This window comes from Clarias gariepinus, chromosome 5 (assembly GCF_024256425.1).
Source record: "Clarias gariepinus isolate MV-2021 ecotype Netherlands chromosome 5, CGAR_prim_01v2, whole genome shotgun sequence".
Lineage (NCBI taxonomy): Eukaryota > Metazoa > Chordata > Actinopteri > Siluriformes > Clariidae > Clarias > Clarias gariepinus.
The window spans coordinates 17,587,762-17,608,359 of record NC_071104.1 but is presented as its reverse complement, the minus strand read 5'-3'; the positions used below and the strand labels follow the sequence as shown (position 1 = coordinate 17,608,359).

At 37.2% G+C, this 20,598-nt stretch overlaps 1 protein-coding gene across 1 annotated transcript; it reads left to right on the top strand.

Moving 5' to 3' along the window:
- Positions 1–314: 314 nt before the first annotated feature.
- Positions 315–19,785, top strand: gdap2 (ganglioside induced differentiation associated protein 2). Its single transcript, XM_053496547.1, has 14 exons — positions 315–569; positions 3,185–3,391; positions 4,079–4,218; positions 4,385–4,538; positions 6,567–6,655; positions 6,739–6,815; positions 7,050–7,209; positions 8,644–8,794; positions 9,068–9,144; positions 10,133–10,209; positions 10,329–10,468; positions 12,579–12,633; positions 13,163–13,306; positions 18,542–19,785. The coding sequence occupies exons 2-14, from the start codon at positions 3,186–3,188 to the stop codon at positions 18,557–18,559; spliced, it is 1,488 nt and encodes a 495-aa protein (XP_053352522.1). The 5' UTR covers positions 315–569; position 3,185; the 3' UTR covers positions 18,560–19,785.
- The last annotated feature ends 813 nt before the right edge of the window (positions 19,786–20,598 follow it).

The window sequence follows — 20,598 nt, the reverse complement described above, 5'->3', positions numbered from 1 at the left end:
AATAATTTAAATATATACGATTACTTTGGTCTTGCTCGATCCAGGGCTCCTCTAACAATAGGTCTAAAATCTATGTTTTCTTTAAACGTACAAGAATATATATTTAACATATATGTTTAATATTTTAATCATATATGTTAAATGTATGCATTTTATTTATGTTTGGTGACGTTAACAGGACAAAAGTATTAGTCAATACACGTTCAAATACAAATTCGGAGTACACGTTTGTATTGATTAGTGACCCATTTACGACGGTGCCTTAAGACAACATTACCGGAAGTCGACGCGTTTTTCTTACTGAGAATCAGCTGACCGCACGCGCTACATAACACTTAGCAAGCAGGTCGTTAGAAACTTCCAACAGTATGAGATATGTCTTAGTGAGAGAATGCTAATGGACAGTTTTGCAATGCCAGGACCTTTGGAATGTTATAAAAAGGCGGATTTACAGTTAGACTGAGTTAGTTGCGTGGTGTCTGTTGTGTATTTGGAGGCTGGTTTGATTTAGCTTAGCGTAGAGCAGGTGTGATACACTTGGTCTAGACTGCTTCATCAGGTAGATAGAGGTAAGTATTAAGTATGGTAATGGTGTGTGTCGAGCTTGTGTGTTCGCACGTTTAAAACATTTACCCATTGTCCTAAGCCTGGGAGGTTTGCACTGGTTTACTTTTCCACTGCACTGTTTTGTTGTCACAAGTTCTTGCTCTTTCAGTTTTCAGCTGTCATAAGTAAACAATTAAGTGTTGATCTCGATTTCCTGAACCAGCCTTGAGCAGAATGTTGTTAAACACGATTTTGGATTGAGTAACGATGCATTATAACTTGACTTATAAATAAAAAAAATATATATATATATAAATATCTTAAATCTCAGCAAGTTTAGATTTAGCCTGTTTGGGTATCTTCCCCACAATTGGTTCTATATGACAATGCAAAGAAAATTCTCAAATGAATCCTCACACAAATCTCGGTTGACATGACAACACATTGAAGTGTCTATCCTTTTATTTAACTCCAGAGTTAACTACTGGATTAAGGAAACAGATGATCAATCACTTTGTGGGACTTTGGCTGCTCTGAGCTCCTCATTCTAGCCTAGTTATGTACATGCATGTGAAGTTTGATTTGAGGTCTCAGCAAAAACTTTTCCTCACCCATTTTACCCAAATCATCTAAAATACAAGAAGAGTTACGATAAATGTACAGGTTTGTGTTCGGAACTTCATGGAGCCTCAACTACAAATAACACTAAACCTTTTAAAAACTTCTCATTATATAAAGAGTGAACCAAAAGTCTACATGCGTACTGGAAATGAACACTTTTAGTAATTATGTGAATAACACCAGTTTACCATGAGTGGGAGGGAAATGGCAATCATGTATGTTTTGTTGTTGCATTTTAATAAAAAAATAATGAATTTACCCTATCTATAGAGACTTTTTGGACATCCTGCACGTCAAGCACAGGAATCTTAAACACTAATTTTAGAGGTTCCCCTGTTTGTTCAGCAAATGATTCCTAATCATCGACAAATAAATCAGGCTTTTGGTTAAACAGTTTATTTTTCAGATCAACTGACCCCCGCTGTCCCAAAATTCAAATGTATTGTATTTTATTTAGATGATGTATAATTGTTAGTTGTTGTTGTTAGGAGACACAAGCTTAATGGTGTGAGGCAAATAGACACACTCTGTAATGAGGTAGAGCAGAGCGTCCTAAATGAACATTTCCACTCTTGTTCATCTCATTGTGCACTAATGATTAGAAATGGAAGCCACGTTACTCAACAAGACCGGCATTCTGTTTCGTTACTGAAACACAGGCCTACATTGTGTGTTAGACTGCAGGGAGAAGGCATTGTGCAAAAGTCAAAAGTTTTCTGTGGCTCCTGAATGGCGCAACACTCATCTTGTTGCAATTTCGGCACAATTGATTCACACGAAATACATATGCTGTGCTCTAATTGGAGGTAATGAACCTGAATCGGGCCACGTGGAAGGTACTTTATAAGGTCATGTATAATGGTGTAACCATAGTTTTTGCAAAAAGGGTGGAGTCATAAGTGTTTTTGTTTGTTTTTTTTCCTCCACACAAGTGCAGTTCACCATTTAAACTGGAGAGGGCTCTCACAATTTAATATTTCTCAATTACATTTTGCACTTACTCTATATGAAGTCAATCAACCAAACCTTTGCCATATTATAGTTAGCGCTTTTATTTTAGACTACGAAGGCATTGAAGTCTACCTTACCCTGAATCTTACAATATGATGCTACTTAATGTGGACATAAAACTAGAGCTAAGCGATATGGCAAATAATTTTATCATGATTTTTTCATATCGGTCAATAATTGATAACTATTGATAAACTTTAACAAGGGTAAATTAATAGATGAACAGGGGGAGAAAAAGGTGTAATTAAACCACTTTTTTCTGTCAAGGCACAGTAGAATGGAGACATACTCACTTTAAATAAAAATGTACTGTATACAGACAATGGTATGCTCTTACCTTTAGTCACATTACATAAAAAAGCAAGTAAAATCAATCATTACTAAGATCAATAAGATACAATTAATCTAAAAAGAATATACTCTTTATAGCTCAGTAAATAATGTTATACATTCACTCTAAAAATAATTCACTGTAATCCCAGTTTTGGTCGGAACTGTCCTTCTACAATATTTACACACGGCTGTGCTCTGACTAAGAAACTGCCATATCGCCGAGTTAACCTGTTCTTTTATTTATGACAATTTCTTCATCGCATTCTGCACTCAACTTCTCCCTCGTGTTTCACACTTGCATTTGTTGTTGGGTGTGTCTCATTTTAGGGCACGAAGAGTATTGAGATGCTGTTGGCTAAAATTGAGTAACACCTAACCATTTTATGAAAACTTGTCTTTTATGGAGTTAGGCCATAAAGACATACACCTTTGCACCTTTAGTTTTCAGAGGAAAGCAGGCCATATTTAAAGTAGCCTTCAAAATGTCACAGCCATAGTCACAAAACTGTGACATAATCAACTGTCAAAAACGTCTTTAAGATTGAGACACTTTTTTTTAATCATTATCAAGCAACTGTATATTGCAGTGTGTGTGTGTGTGTTTATATATATATATATATATATATATATATATATATATATATATATATATGTGTGTGTATACCATCCACAGTATGGATCCATTGGGTGCACGCTCCCAGTTTGTGATTGTGGAGACTCTACCCACCTGGGACCAGCCTGAAGACGTGGTTGATGGCAAGGAGGAAGCAAAATTTTATGAGGGAGAAGAGGTTGACGAGCTGACTGATTTAAACCACATAAACACTCCAGTTTCTCCATTTCCATTCAGAGAGGATATCAACAGGAAGATTATTCTATTGTGAGTCACATCACTTCAATTCCTCACATTAATTTTTCTACTATACGGGAATACTCTTTCTCCATTAACCCCTTATAAGTCGTTATACTCCAGGTACAAATTGGTTATTTCCTGTAAATAAAATAATTCAGAACAATTAATTGTTCCCTAGAGAAAGTAATCTTGAAAGGTAAGGAAATGTATTTTAAAGGTATAATGATAGTAAAAATTGTGTGGGACAGCCTGATTTATTCAAGTAACTCGCACCCTCCTGCCTCCTGATTCTTGTTAGTGCATAAACACGATTCCATGAGTGCCGTCTTATTCCTTTCAGTAAGATTGCAAGCTTTTTTATAACTCCAGTTACATTGCTTTTATTTTTTCTTCTTACTTAAACTGTAAATCTCTGCCATTGTTGTTATTGCTATTTTAATAAGACATTGCTTCTTTTGCATCATACGCTTCATATAACGTAAACATTTTAAGAAAGCAAATTAGTGATTAGATATGCAGTAAAGGAAATATGTGTTTCTAATTGCTCCTGTATAAAAAGTGATTTGCCATCCAGAGAATTTTCTTTATTTTAAACCTTAGATCTGTTGTATATTGCTTCTTATTCATACAACTTTTATGTACTAAAGTTTCTGTTTCAGCACTTTAAATTTGTTCTTGCAATGTTCTAACACTGTTGTGTGTTCATCATTACAGCAAAGGCGATGTGGCACTTTTAAACTGCACTGCCATCGTGAATACGAGCAACGAGACTCTTACAGACAAGAACCCGATCTCAGAGAGCATTCACAGACATTCTGGCCCTGAGCTCAGGGATGAACTTTTCAAACTGAAAGGTAGGGGGCAGTACAGAGCGACTATACAGAAAACAGGCAACACCACAGCAAATCAAGTATTCATGTTATTTCCCTTTTTGTTCACCAGTTAATTAAACAAGGAAGAATTTTGTGCATTATGGAACTGATGCATTGCATTCTGATTAGACTGTGTGTGTTTTTACAGGATGTCGAACAGGGGAGGCGAAAATGACAGAAGGCTTTAACTTGGCTGCACGATTTGTTATACATACAGTTGGCCCCAAATATAAAGTCAAGTATCGCACAGCTGCTGAGAGCTCCTTATACAGCTGCTATAGAAATGTCATGCAACTGGCCAAGTAAGTAATATATCACATTGTGGGAACATTAGCACGCATCCTTTGCTTTGTCTGACAGATCCCCATAATTGTGGTTTAATTGTTACGCAAGAAAACATCAGTATTTTTAAGAACAAATATGGGAACCAGGGAAATGCGCTGGTTATGCACAAGTAATCTCATAAAAATCTACATCGCAATACGGACCTGTGCAATTATTTAATTGCAAAAGGCTGCAATTTATTACAGGTGATGTACACAGTTATGACTTTATGTAGAGTTTTTCAATAAGTTTAGTATTTGTTTATACTATTTGTTAATACTTTTGTGGTGATAAATATTGGCAAACATCCTTTTAATGAGATCATTTTTGCCATCATTTGTTGTTAGCCTAGATAAAGGAGTTAATGATTTTTTTTTTTTTTATGGTATTTATATAATACACAAAATGAGAGCTAAAAAAACTACTTCTGACGTTTATCCAAAATGGAAGTGACCAATCTTGCTACCCTAAAAATTTAAAGCCGCTTTGCAGAGAGGATTTTTTTTTTTAAACTGTTATACTGTCCAGCTGTAAACAATAATAATTTAAAATACAAATAATTCAAATTGTTGCATAAATAGTTTTTTGGTAAAAGCTCAAGCAAAAAATCTGTAGTGTCTGTTACTATGTTAAATACATGTTGCAATATTTTAACAATTTTGCATTTAGGAATAATACTCTTTCAGGTTTGTCTTTTCATGTGAAATCCAAATTGGTCAAGTTTCGTCTGAATGACAAGATCACTGAAAGAATTAAATTTAAAAAAGTTATAAACATGACATAAAAGGGCATGAAATTGTAGTATTTAGCAAGTGTGTTTCTTTTTATCTAATAAAGATATAAATGTGTATGCATATTTACAAAAATGAAGTATGGATTGGGAGATAAGAAGCATTAAGTGTTAAGTCTGTCTGTCTGTCTGTCTGTCTGTCTGTCTGTCTGTCTGTCTGTCTGTCTGTCTGTCTGTCTGTGTCTGTCTGTGTGAGGCACGGTGTCCAATAACGCAGGCAAAGAGCAGGCTAAGCCCTGAGCAGAGAGAGAACATGGGTTTTTAACGTCTCTAATAAGACTTGCTTTTGCTTTACACGCGCACTGCACACACACGCATACAAACACAAAATAAAATATGTTTTACGCGCACAAACATGGTCACAGTGTTATAGTAAACAGTACTCTCATGCACGATGTTGATTATATCAGTAAGAGATGCGCACTAAGACCCAGCAGCCTCCGCTATGTATCTTTCACACAATGAATTGATTATGAAATTCGATGCCAACGCTATTTTATCGATTCGTTGTTGCAGCCCTACTCAAATTATTCATTCTACAGCCCCAAAAAATACATAAAAATAATAAATACAAAATATAAAGTAAAAATAAAACAAATTAACCTGCACTTTACCTTTAAAAAAAGTAAAAACACACACACACACTCTCGCCTTTACAGCCCCCCTACCACCCCCTCCTCCTCTCGGCTCAAGTCCACCCCCACCCATGGACAGGCTGATACAGAGAGCAAGAAAAAAATTGGATCTTGACCCTCTAATGAAACTTGTAATCCGAGGTTCCACTGTAGTAGTTAAATGGCAGTTTTACAGTACATTTTAAAGTAATTGCAATGTGAATTTTACTTTAAAAATTGTATCAAATTGTGCAACCGTAGACAACAGGCATAGTGGTTAGGAGCTTATTTTAAAATCCATCACAAGCATGGTGGATGTTGTTATGTATATTCCAGATCGCGACCCTGAACTACACGATCTGTCGCTAATGTTCTTGAGTTTACCTTAGCAGTTCAGTGAAGCTATTTTTTCAGCCTTACTAGGTGTGCCCCATAACACCTGGAGCTTTTTTATTAAAATGATTGCAGAATAAATGTTTATGCAAAGAATGTTTGTGTCAGTAACAGTCTCTTAGGTTCTGTAGCAGATTCATAATTCAATTACAACACAGAATGTATGTACCTCAATGTCTGGATTTCTGTCTTCCTCTGTTTTAATCCAGAGAGCATGGTATGGTCTCCGTGGGTCTTTGTGTGATCAGTACCTCAAAGAGAGGATATCCACTTGAAGATGCTACTCACATAACGTTTCGTAAGTCACTTTCACAAAATAAGATACTTATTAAAAATAAAACGCATCACTTATAATATCTTATGTTGCATATTGTTTATCAGGGACTGTACGCAGGTTTCTCGAGAACCATGGAGAAAGCATAGAGACTGTAGTGTTTGCAGTGTCAGATACTGAGGAGGTCTGTAGATCTCATAGCATAGTGTATTTATTCACACATATTTATCTTTCTTTGTTGAAAGCAGATCTTAATTTCTTTGTTTTTAAAGGCCTGATTTTAAGTCTTTTTTTGCAATCTGATTGCATTGTACCTTATTTGATCATTTAAACGCTTAAAATTACATATCATGCTTGTGATAGATGTTATTATAACTAACTTAGATTTGTGTGTTTCTGATTGGTCTTCCCTGATTAGGCAGCATATAAGAAGTTGCTGCCACTTTATTTCCCACGCTCAAAGGAGGAGGAGCGAGCCAGTCTGCCCCTGCTGCCTGCTGACATCGGGAATGCAGAGGGGGAGCCGGTGGTTCCTGAGAGGCAGATCCGCATAACGGAGAAGCCTGGCAGCCTGGAAGGTGAGACCCTGTTAACCTGGCTTCTGTGTTTCAGTATGTTTACAGCATGCTCAGTCAGCTCCAAGAAAGTAAATAAGCTCTTTACACACAACTGAAAAACCTGAAACTTTATGCACATATTTTAGTATGACTGTACCCGTTCTGTATCACTTAAAAAACACCTCCAGCCAAAAAGCATTCAGCATTCAAAATGACCTAAGCTGTATGCAGACTTGTGTGTTACTCTTTAAGGATTTGAAGCATGAGCTGCTAATATAGTATTCCAAAACCGTTCATTAATCATATTCATTGTTTCCAGCTTTCCATCATCAGATTTGCCAAAGAGTTTCTCTTTATGGGAAGGGTGGTTTTTCATGGGAAAACAGTTTGCTTGCAGCGTTGAAAGTTTAGTAATCTATATCTGAATTGAACGGAAGGCCTTTAGTTTGTCCTGCTAATGCAGTAAGACATGCTGCTGGTCTCTGTGGTGTGGATTTAGGTGAGTCTAATTGTTAAATGAACCATTTCTTCCTCTCCAGTCATCCATCTTTTGCTCCGAGTGCTGAGTGGCATTCTCAGGAGGCATTTTCAGCTGGCACACCACAATCTATCACTCATAGCCCAAATTAGTGTGCACTTGAGGCAATGTTGTAGTGTGTGATTTGGGATTGTAGGAGATGAGTGGCTTGTTTGCTTGGTGTCAGTGAGTCTACATGGACGTGTTTATTTGTCAATGCACATTTGCCAGTCGTTCTCCCCAACCCATATCCTGTGGCCTGTAGTCCAGCTGTGTGCAAGTGACTACCCTCCCTTTGAGCTATCGATCCAGCTCAAACAAACTGTGCATTAGCTGCTCCCAGTAAAAATAAACATGCACTATCTTCCCGTCTGAACCTGCTGCTGTGGTTTATGATATGGGATGACGGCCCAAGTTCTCTGCGTGAAACTGTTTCTAAAGCCTTTGACTGTTCAGAGCAAATTAAGGTTGTCGAGCCTCTGAAGTGGCTGAAAAGGATCGTATGGTGACGTTATCAGAAAAATCTTAGTTTCTTCATTATATTTAATTTGGCGCCTTTGGACAAAAATTTCCTTTAAAATACATCTGCACATAATTTATTCCTCATGTTTATTACATTTGTCCTTTTCTTTTCATAGAAGATGGTGGTACTGTATTTTAATCAAGACTTTTTATGTTTTTCAAGTAAAGTTTCATTTATTGTGACTCTAGGATAGAAGAAAATATTCATTAAGTGTGTGCTACTTCAAGTGTTAAAGTTAGATAAGAGCCAAGTATTATGTAGCTGAAGTGACTTTCACATCTTCCTTTTTTTTTTTTTTTTTGTCACAGCACTTTTTTTTTTGCCATATCTGATTTTGTGGATCATGTAAAAAAAAAATGTAACTGTATGTGGGTTTTAACATTGCACAACTCAATTCTGTGTGTGTGTGTTTCAGATGGCTCCGATGACGACTCTGAAGACTCAGACATGGGACTGGTTGGTAATCACGCTTTTGCAAGAATGGAAGGAGATGTGGATAAGCAGCGAAGGCTCATTATTCAGGGTCAGCTTTCTGAAGCAGCTCAGCAAAAACAGCACCAAAGAAAGTAAGAACTGTCTCCATGCTGCAGCTTACTTCTGCAGAACACGCATGCCTTTTAATGCAATTTCATAAACTGTAAATGACGTAACAACCTTGATCTGTGAGATTTAGGTTTCTGATGCCAGTTTCATAATGAATCTTGAAATTTTATCATCAAAGTTTATCATCAAAGGCTCATTAATTAATCCTAAGTCATATCTTTTTAAAGTTCTCGGTTGTTTTACATTTTGTGCAATATTTTTACTGTATTAAATTTCTCTCCCCTGTTATCTTGTAGCTATACCCGTTGGCTGTGCAGAGCGCGAGCGGAGGACCTCTCGGACATAGCGGCGCTAAAGGCCTTGTATCAAACCGGTCTGTTTCAGCATTGAGTTCTTTTGTTCATCATATAAGTCTGTGCGTGCACGAATGATCACATTCCAGAAATGTGGAATTAATAAGAGCGTCCATGTTTTATTTATTTATTTCTATCCATCCTTCACTCTTCTTGTCTCTCTACAGCACACAATAACTCATTCCCTTTCCTTTTTCTTTTATCATTGTGTGTCTCTGTGCACATGTGTGTGTGTGTGTGTGTGAGCGCGCGCGCTGGATCTTCTCACTGCATGTGTTTGCTAACTGGGCAGGAAGCCTTAGTTCCAGCTCATTAAGTACACTGGGGGGGGGATTCTGTAATCCGTTTCTCTCGCTTCGCAATTTCGGGATCAAAAATAGACACCAAAGTATTGGTTGCTGTGGTGATGTTTTCGATCATCTGTAACTTGCTCCGGTTAGGTAATGTCATCACTGTATGTGGTAAGAAACCCTACTAAGTATGAAACACACAGTTCTGTCTTGCTGTGGATGCATTAGCTGAAAGATGAAACATCATAATCACTGATTATAACATGAAATTTAAAATGACTGTTAAATTAAATTAACACAGTAAATGATTTTTAGAGAGGCATCACCGTAGCTTAGGTGGTTTAGTTAGCACTGTCGCTTTGCACCTCCAGAATTGTGGAGTTTGCATGTTGAGCTGTACGGTGATTGCCATTTCTGAAATTGACCATAGCATGTGTCTGCGTGTGCTTGTGCCTTGGGTTGGTTCGTTCATCCAGGGTGTTCTTTGTCTTGTGCCCTTAAGTTTCCTGGGATAGGCTCCAGGCCCCTGGCAACACCAATGCAGGATAAGTGGTATAGATGGGAAGTTGTAGAGAGGAGAGTAGCTGAAACTGATTATGGAATTATTTTAATTACTCAAAAGTGAATCTGTAAGAGGGTAATGGCAACTTGGAAAGTTTGAGGTCCAGATGATAGTTTGCACATTTATTTACCCAGAATGCTTTGTTTTTGCCCACAGGTGTTGACATGTGTGGCAGAACAGTAATGGTGGTGGTGGGCAGAAACATACCAGTAACTCTTATTGATATGGAGAAGGTAAAAAACATCTATTTTTAGAAATTCATTTGTTATATGTGTTTTATTAAATTATTATTAATACCACATGTCCAACTTTCAGATTTAGTGTGTATGTGTGTTTCATTTTCTCTCTCTAGGCTTTGTTATATTTTATCCATGTGATGGACCACATCACCGTAAAGGAATACGTGATGGTGTACTTCCACACTCTCACCAGTGAACATAATCACCTAGACACTGACTTCCTCAAGAGGCTCTATGATATTGTTGATTTGAAGTAAGACAAGGTCTTGCATTACTTTATAAAGTGCAAAATTGTCTTCAGATCTCAACTAGAGACCTTGTGAGCTGTGTGACTTGATTTTTGTTTTGGAAAATCCACACAGGCTTCTGTATGACCAAGCAATCATTAATAACCCTGAAATAACCTTAGTGGGATTTTATTTGTGTTATGCTTTTAAAATGTTGTTCCTTTACAAGTCCCAACTCCAAAACTAAAATGGATGCATTGCACAGCCATATACTGCACACACATTTTGGAGAAGGAGAGGTTTCATATCTCTGCTTCCTAAGCCTGCTCTCCATTATCAAGATGTAAAGCTAGCATTCTGACCTTCCAAATCCATCTGTTGCTGGGGATAAAGAGTGCAGCCAGTGTGCTTATGACTCCAACTTTTCTCATTTCATACCTGCTGTTGTCACTCTGCTTTACCTAGTGCCAAATTGTTGTTTGAATGCCGCCAAGAGGATGTCGTTTATTCTCAGAAGAGAGGAATGAAATAGCTGTTGTTTGGCACCGAATCGGGAAATTGGAAGGGGGTTTTGGCTAAAGTTTTGGGACTGACTGTATTGGCTTCGACACTCTATTAATCAGAGCCTGGGACAACTCTGATTGGCTGTCTCCTTCCATATGAGTAAATGTGTGTGTAACAGCCAGGTGGTGTCATGATGTGGATGCTGTACTGGAGAATTTCATTTTACAGTGCAGCAAAATGTTTTGATTTATTGTGTCACAGTAGTACATGTCGAGACTAGGTGCTTTCCTGGTATTGGGTTTTTGGTTTTTTCGGTTCACCGTTAATAGGAAGTTCTGAGCATGAGATCATGAAGCATGCATTGTGCTTTCAGGATGCAATCCACTAATAAATAAGAAAACAGAAGTAGAAGAAGAAGCCCAAGAAACTCACCAGTACTAAAGAATGGGAATGATGACTCACAAGTTTAGGTTTTTTAGATGATCTGTATCTGACCCTGGCTTTTTTATTATTATTATTTACTTTTTTTTGTCTTCTTCATTAAATATAATCTTTACTGGAGTTTCTATATCTGTGTTTGACAGAAAACACAGTGTGTATGGACATATCTTAAATGTGACACAACTCTCTTGGCATTGTTCTTCACACTTGCACCCACAGAACTTTGGTGGCCCAATCTTGCTTTCCAAGGGGTGTTCAAAACCAATTGACATGTACAGGAGACCTCAAGCACAGTACGGTGGTGAGACCCAATTAAATCATGTAACCATTTTAGAGTAGTTGTTCCTGGGAACATTTAGCGAGTGGAATGCCTGTTAATAAAAAATTTACAGACCTCTTACAATCTCTCATGAACACCACTTGTACTCTTCAGGGAGTTAGTGTCACATTTCCAATACAGTCCTGATCTTGCTCCATGCAGTTTCCACATGTTTGTGCCATTAAAGGAGTTCCTGGGAGGCCAGTGTGACAGACATGTAGCATGCAGTCCTGTAATGGCTGAGGCAAACTAATAAACTTTCTCTGTTGATGGCATCCAGGCACTAGTAAAATGTAAGGAAGGTGCTTTAGTGTAGCAAAGGATTATATAGAAAAAAGGTATTTTTTCCTCTGTTTGTCTGTACAATCAAAAGTCCCTGTTGTATTAAAACAACATATTCATCATAGTTTTCCAAACTTTGATTGGATTTTTACTCTAGTCATTATTGCTGTCATTTATCCTTATCGCGATCGGATTTAACATACCAAGTTCGGAAGTACCTTCAGCGCATGGCATGAATATAAAGTGACTATAGAGGACTGATCTAGAGAATGTAGTGGGGTTTTCCCTTAGCCACTTCTCCTTACTGTCACTAGGATACAGATACTTGTGGCTCTCAGTAACACTGGCTCATTTAGGTTTATAGAAGATCTGAATCTGATGGTGTGTCCAGTACGGAAAAGGTGATGGGAAAGTGGGGGTTAGTGGGAAAAGGGTGACAGATGTGCCCCTCAGATCACACCGTCTCCCTGTGTGCCATAGGTAGCAGTGTAGACTTTGGGCTAAAGACAAAGTATTATTTACCAGTTTCATCTGTGATATGATGTGCGAATTATTTATTTGAGATGATTCATCATTTGTGTGTTTTCCAGGTTTAAAAAAAATCTGAGGGCTTTCTACTTCGTTCATCCCACGTTTCGCTCTAAGGTAATTTGTTGATATAGAGAATGCTGTAGCCTTGTTCCTGTTTCGAAATGTCAGGCTTTCAAAACATTCTCTCCCTCTCTCTCACTCTCTCTCTTTCTCTCTCTACATGTGCAGTTGACATCCACAATGTGATTGACTTCTCTTTTTCATACATGCAGCATTTCTATGTGTTTAGCACATATGCAAAATCATCTGGGAGACTTCATGAGGATTTATGTTTACATGTTAAAAGGTTTACAGTTCACTGTAACAGAATCCAAATGTTCTTTCCTAGTCGAGTTTTATTGTGTGGAGTTCATTCAAAAGATAATTTCTCTTTTAAGATTTTAACAAGGACGTTAGTACAGTAAATAGCCCAGGCTTCCATGTTTCATTGTTTTTAGCTTCACATGGTAATTTCCAGCCTCTGCTGTTTGTCTCTTATGTAGTGACCTAGTTTAAGAAACAGGAGGATTGAAAAGACCTGGTAAAAGTTCTTAAGAAAGCAAAGATTGGTATCAATTCATTTAATTGTTACTCTCTGTTTCAGGTGTCCACATGGTTCTTTACTACATTTAGTGTTCCTGGGATAAAGGAGAAGGTTCATCACATAGAGAATCTACAACAGCTCTTCACTTGCATCTTACCTGAACAGATAGACATTCCCCCCTTTGTGCTGGAATACAACAGCAGGGTGAGCGCGCACACTCTCGTACACACTCTCGCTAATGGTGCGGCATGGTCCCGATCTTCATTAACCATCAAGGCAATAACATTTGATGCCTAAATACGCTACATGACCAGTCGTTTCTGGACACTTGGACCATCACACCTATATGTAGATGCACAATAGTCTCAAATGTCTTTGTATGCTGTAGTATTACAGTTTCCCTTTACTGACAATAAGAAGCTCAGACCTGTTCCAGCATGAAGGTGCCCCTGTGCACAAAAAGTGAGCTCCATGATGGTTTGCTAAAGTTGAAGTGCTGAGCTCCACCCCAGTGAGTCAAACCCCTACAGCCACACACTGAAATACATTAGAAAGTCTTTGCAGAAGGGTTGAGGTTGTTATAACAGCAAATGCAGGATCTGGATTGGGATGTTCAACAGACACATATGGCATTCATTAGCTTTTTTATATATAGTGTAAATTAGATATTAAGTCTAAACATGTATCTTATCTACTGATGTATAAAGTTAAAGGAACCATGTACCTGAGTGGCTTAGAGCAGTTCCAAATTAATTAATTATTATTATTTATTTTTTTTTACATCCTCTTCTAAATTAGCTTTGAAGTTTGTTGTTGACAGGGATGTACATAAGTGTGTCTATGTACAGTATATAGGTCGTTTCATAAAGTAGTTTTCACAATGCTCACCTTTGTGTGCAGGTTTTTTCTTCTTCTTTTTTTAAATAGAAAATGCTATATAAGATTATTAATACCTAGATCTCTGAAGCAAACATGGTATTTAATTTATTTTGGACAATTTTATGCAACATACATATGCATTCCTATTTTTGTTGTTTTTGTTGGTAGTTAGAGATTTTAGTATTTAGAATAAAAAGAATTAAGGGCATTTAAGCCACCAGAGTCATGAACTCTACACTGTATTGTGCTGAGAGAGTGAAACTGTGGGAAACGGAACGCTTTTTTTGGAAGCTGTAATAAGCATAAGTAGGACCATGTCCGATCATTGTAAGATGCAGGTCAGTGAAAGGCTTTTTTATTGGCGGGGAGAGGCGGGGGGTCATGTCTATATGTGTAATAAAACTAATGCAGTATGACATTTCTACAAGAGAAGTTAGTGCAAGGTTATTTTTGTAGGTGATTTCTTGGGGAAGATCTGCTACGGTTGTTCCATTTTCAAGTTTGAGCTAAAGTATTCGGTAAGGATTTAATTTAAGCAGTTTCCCTCTGGGATTAATAAAGTTCTTTAAATCTTGAATTTGCAGACTTCATATTTTATAGTGTATCATGCAAATCATATCATACAATAAGAGCCCCTTGATTCGATACATATGAAAAAGCAAGTATGTTATTACAAATTCCGTATGAGCTTCAGAGAGCAGTGTGACCGTAACAGGTTGGCTAGCTTACAGCTGAATGTTAAATCCAACAGTGTAAAAGCACTCTGCGTCATACAAAAACCCCTTGAGCCACACTAGCTAGGTTGTCAAAAAAAAAAAATTTGTTTTTGTTTTTTATTTTTGTGATATGTTGGCACCCGATCCAGGGTGTTGCCCACCTCACCCCGCCCCCATGTCAGTTATGCCAGGATAAGGCAGTATAAACGATGAGACAAGAGATTGGACTAGTTTGAAAAAACAAATCCGAAATATGTACATGGCGTGGTGAACACTATCGAAAATACACTGTATTAAGACACAACCATGCCCAAAATTAAATCAGGGGTTGAGGTCAGGGTTCTGTGCAGGTCACTGGAGCTCAACTGTTGCTTTGTGCTTAAACATGTTGTCATGCTGGAATGGGTTTGGGGCCTTGAGTTTCAGTTTACAATTTTGTGGCAAGTGTAGAAAAAGTATCACATATGAATATGATGGTTGGGTATCCACAAACTTTTGACGATATAGTTTGATGCGTAGCGAGTAATACTTTAAAGCAGTATATTTCCTCAAGTGTGTAGCCCCAGGAAACCCTCATCATAGTTGGTGGAAAAGGCAAAAGTTTCCTACTAGCTGTAATCAAGTTTCCATAATATACCCTGTCAAGAGTTGGCAGTGCATCAATTAAATATTTACTATATTGCTCCTGTTCTCTAAAATAACACTGTTGATCATTTGTATAGCAAGACCTGCTATTGATTTTTTTTTTTTTTTTTTTTTTTTCAAACTAGATCTGAATTTAGTTAGATGAAGGTTCAATTTAATTTGGCTGTTAGAGGATGCATGCCACTGTTTGTCTGCACTTGGTGTGAGGCTGAAACTGGGAATAAGTTCAGCTGCAGTTACTGAGAGCTATTAGACCGTGTGTGTGTGAGCGAGCGTGAGCACAGGTTTGACTTACAGTTCACTGCACATCGTCTAAACTACAGACCTTAAAACACATTGTACTTTTTTTTTTTTTTAAACAGATGCCAATGATCGTGTAGAAGCAGTGCACAAACCTAAAGACAAATATAAATGCATGTTATATGGCCCATCATCCCCTATTTCAAGCAAACAGAGGGGGGCACACTATTTTTACAAGCTCTAGCACTTTAATTTACCATTCTGGTGTTGAACCAACTATTCAACACTTATCATTTAAAGACTTGGTGAGATGTTTACGTTTAAAAAAAAAATTATTGCATCTACTTGTGAATGCTAAATGTAGCATAAATAGCGTCTTCATGCCATGGCAAGATCTCTATTAAGACATGAGCGTTTAAATGCATTGGACTTAATCTGCATGTGTGGATTATGTTCTTTATCTTATTTTTTTTAGCTACAATCCAGGGTTACTTCCAAGCAGTGTTTTCTAGAAAAAATAAATAAATTTATCAAAATCCAAGGGACAAGTTGATGGTCACATTAATGCTCGTGTTACACACTTGTGTTACACAAACACAAAAATCGACCATCTTCCCATTTATGATAACACTACAAATTTTTGTATGTCTCAAGAATTGTCTCAAGAATGTCTCTTACAATAAATCAACTTATAAAAGGGTAATAAAAAATTGACACCGATAGCATTTTACAATCACTGTTACATGCCTTATTTTCACTCGTGCTTGAATTCACCCGATGGTAAGTGTTTATCTTTACTGTTACATAAAAACAGACATCTCAATCAGCGCAGTTATTTTCTGTCTCAGCTGTTCAGTATAATCCATATGGAAGCAGATCGGTCTCATATATAATTTACACAAAAAACACGATGTTCACGTGCGAATCCAGCGATGTTCACATGCACAGCCCATGATGCACTCGTAAATTTTAAACATTCAAAAATTTTTACACAGTTGTACATATGTGAATTGTATATTATGAATATGTATATTTTTTTTTATGCACGTGAATGTGTTTTTTGTGAATATATATATTTTTTTTGTGCACGTGAATTGGGTTTTACGCATGTGAATTGGGATACGCACATGAACATCGTGTTTTTTGTGTAAATTACTTATGAGACCGATCTGCTTCCATAAATCCAAAAACAGTACATCCGTTGCTAAAGAACAAACAGAACACAAGGGTTAAATGCCCTAAACAGTACTTGGCCTACTTTTTTGAGTGCTTGAAATCAATTGGTCATGGACATCTACTTTTGTTCTTGTTTAACATGCAGGCTACAGAGAGTATTGCTTAATGGTACTCACTTTTGTCCTTCTGGTCCTAGTATTGGCAGTAGAGCAATATGTCTTAAGTACACAAGTCACTATACTCTTGGGTGGCTGGACTGGTAATCAAGATCTCCACATGAATGGGTTGCAAAAATTAACTTCAGTCATACGGACCATACTGGCATTTTTATTTATTTCCTCTAAGACTATAAGACTCTTAAGGCCTATAATGGAAATGTATCTACACTACTAAAGTGCATGCCATGTTAGGCAGTCATATTTGTTATACTGTTCGTGCAGGACTGTCAGCTTTATGGAAGCAATGCGAATGGTGAAATTTCACCAAGCATTTAAGTGATTGCCTCTCAAACAAATTGTCAGTAGAACAATTTTATTACAGTTTCAGTTTTGTTTAATAATGAAATTAAAAGCACACACAATGTAACAAGAACTCACAGGATTGGAACTAAACAGTTGTGTGGTCTTTGGAAAAACCACTCGTTTGTGAAGCTAATCAGAAAAAAGGGTTTGCTAAAAATGGAAAAAGTGACCACTGTACACGCATCTAGAGGCAGAGTTATGATCTGTGGTTACTTTAGTTGTTTAGGTCTAGGCCCACTTTATGTGGTAATAAAATGAACTCGACTGACAACCTGCATGTACCGAATGACCAGTTTATCACATCTTTGCATTTTAGTATGGGCATATTCCAGGATTATTATTGTGAAAGAGTGGTTCTGGGAGCGTGAGACATCAGATTCACACACGAAAAGGCCATCACAATGCATGCGGTAATAAAAGCTAAAGCCAGTATAATACAATATTTGTGTAATTTATGATCACTTTATGATGATTTATTTATTTCACTACTTGTTCTTTTCTAGTTCATGGAGGTCAAATGATATCACATATGATATATTGTATAGATTAATGACTGTCGTGATAGCATTTGGTTTGCTTTCATGGTTTGGGTTCACTTGAGTAGTCTGCTCCTGGATGATAATTTATACATTCATAAATGGTTTCAACCAAATTAAAAGCCAATGGGAGATCTCTGCACTATTCAACATCTAAACCTGAGAAAATTATTTTTCAAAGAACGGTTAATCTCCTTCCATTACAAATTCAGATTGTCTTGTAAACAAATTTTACTTCCCTATGAAGTTGTCCTAGCGCAGGATATTCAGTAACACTGGATTCATCATTATCAGCTGATTTGCAGAAGTGGTTAGCACTGTCTCCTCGCAACTCCAGGGTCGGGGTTTGATTCCAGCCCCAGATCTCTGAGAACGAAGTTTGCATATTCTCCCAGTGTTTGATGGGTTTCTTCTGGGTACTTCTGTTTCCTCCCCACAGTCCAAAAACACGCAGATTAGGCTATTTGCCATTCCCACATTGCCTATAGTGTGTGCCCTGCGATGGATTTGCACACCACCCATGGTGTACCCTGCCTTGTGCTCTAAGTCTCATAGGATAGGCTGCAGGTGCTCTGCGACCCTGTACACAGGATAAATCATCTTCATTTCCCCTCATTCTTCAGTCTCCATGTCCTTAGTTGACCTATACCAGATGTTTTGTCCTTATGTTTGTGGTTACAGTTAAACTAACACCCTTTTTTTTCCTTTCCCTTTTTTTCTTTTTAGATGAATGGCTCATTCTGAACTTCCCACTCATCAAGACTATAAAATAAGCCTTGCAGTTGGTTTTAACTAAGCCTTCTTTGAATGCCCGGCATTTAGTTGAACTTTATGAGGATGTTGGCATGTTCAAGCCTGTCCCTCATGTTACAATGATGCATGTGAAACTGCTGAAGAAGACTGACTCAATGGTATCTTCTCCGCTCATGAAGTTTGCCGTGCTGCAACACTTTGCACTGGTAACATTTCACTGACTGATGCATGTGATTGTCTGACTGACCAGAAAAGCAGAAAGGTAAAATGTTAACTGCTTTTGAATGTCTACAGCGTTCTTGCAGTGTAAAAAACAGTTCTACATTCTCTAAATAATCAATCATCTGTAAGGCTTTCTTTTATTCTTAATGCACACAATCTGGTTACTCCCTATGTAAACTACATGCGTAAGCTGCTTTATTTCTGAATGTGATTTGATACAAATTGTCATGACTGAACCGTGGCCAAATGAAATTTAAATGGCGCAAGTTAAAATCGTAGTTCTTTAAGTATTTAATTAAATATTTTTTATGTTCTCTTTCTTGCACACTATTATTGAATAATAATTTTCTCATAGAGACAGTCTGGATTTTTGTAGTAGCCCTTTACACTTCAGCCTTTTTAAATAGTTTTCTCTTTGTGTCTAATTCCATAGAATCTTTTTTGTCAGCTTTGGAATATTTTATTATATGTTTTAGTCTTTTATAGACCATTCTGGCCCAGGTACATGAGAATAAAGAGTTGTAATGAAAAAGTACTTTGTTTGTTTGCATCTAATACACTATTAGAACGCTGTTTGCTCTAGGTACACCTGATGATGTGAAAGGAAAACTAGAATAAGTGTGATTTCTATTGTGCTGAGTGAGAAGTCATTCAATTTACTAAAGGTGGTGAGCTTTTTATATCATTATTTTAATGAATTGTAAATGTATCAGTATTTGCGATCAAAGGCATCGATTAGAAGGTTGTAATCCTCACTCTTTTGATATTTTGTTATTATAAGAACTCTTACAGAAATTTACAATGAAAAGTTTTTAATGTGCACTATCCAGTGGAACCCATCTGGTGTCCAAACGCTTTATTTCTGTAATTATTCTCTACATACTGTATATTGTACATAGATTGCTGTCCCAGTGGTAATATTTTTTGCTGTATATCGAAGCATTTAAAATATCCTTTTAGATTAATATAAGACAAATAAATACCCTTTCCTCTTATCATTTGCCCTTCTAGTCATTTATCATAATATAAATATTAAAATAATAAACAGCATTTAATTATCAGGCATATCTTGCCAAGATACGACAAATTGCATAGGAACAACACCACTATTCCAAAAAAAAAAAAGAAAGAAAGGAAATCTCATTATATCCTAAGAACAGGTGTCTTACATGATATAAACCATCAAATAAAAAGCGATGAGCCTGTGGTTATGTTGAACACGTTTTGTGTATTTAATGTTTGTAAAACTGTACAAATCAAACAATGTAGGGGACGTTAACAGGTGTCTAGTGGACATTTTGGCTACTGAGGCAGAGTCACATTTTCCACCACTCGTTCCAAATGAACATGTTCCATTGTGAAGAAAGCCCAGAGCTGACCTTGATTAAAACCAACATGGACTTTATTACACTGCCTGTCTCCATCTCACACTTCAACACTGTATCCAAAAACAGATGGCATTTGTGAAAACTGAGGTGTAATAGAAAAATGTTTTAAGGAAACTGCCATAAGGGCGGGAAAACCAATCTGTGAGGTGTGTGCTGGGGAAAATAAATCGATCATTCACAGCTTTCTCTGTGTCTGCAAGTGGTATTAACAGAGGTGAAAAGCCATGGTGAACTTGGGACACCTGGATGGAATTAATTCAGCTTTTTGTGAATCTGAGCCGGCATCAAAAGAGGATCAAAATCCTGAACAAAACAACATTAGCACGGAGTGGAGAGTTTCACAGCATGTGGAAAACACAGGACATGTGGCCATGTGCTTTTACATCAACGATGTCCTCCAATAACCTTACAACTCTCACA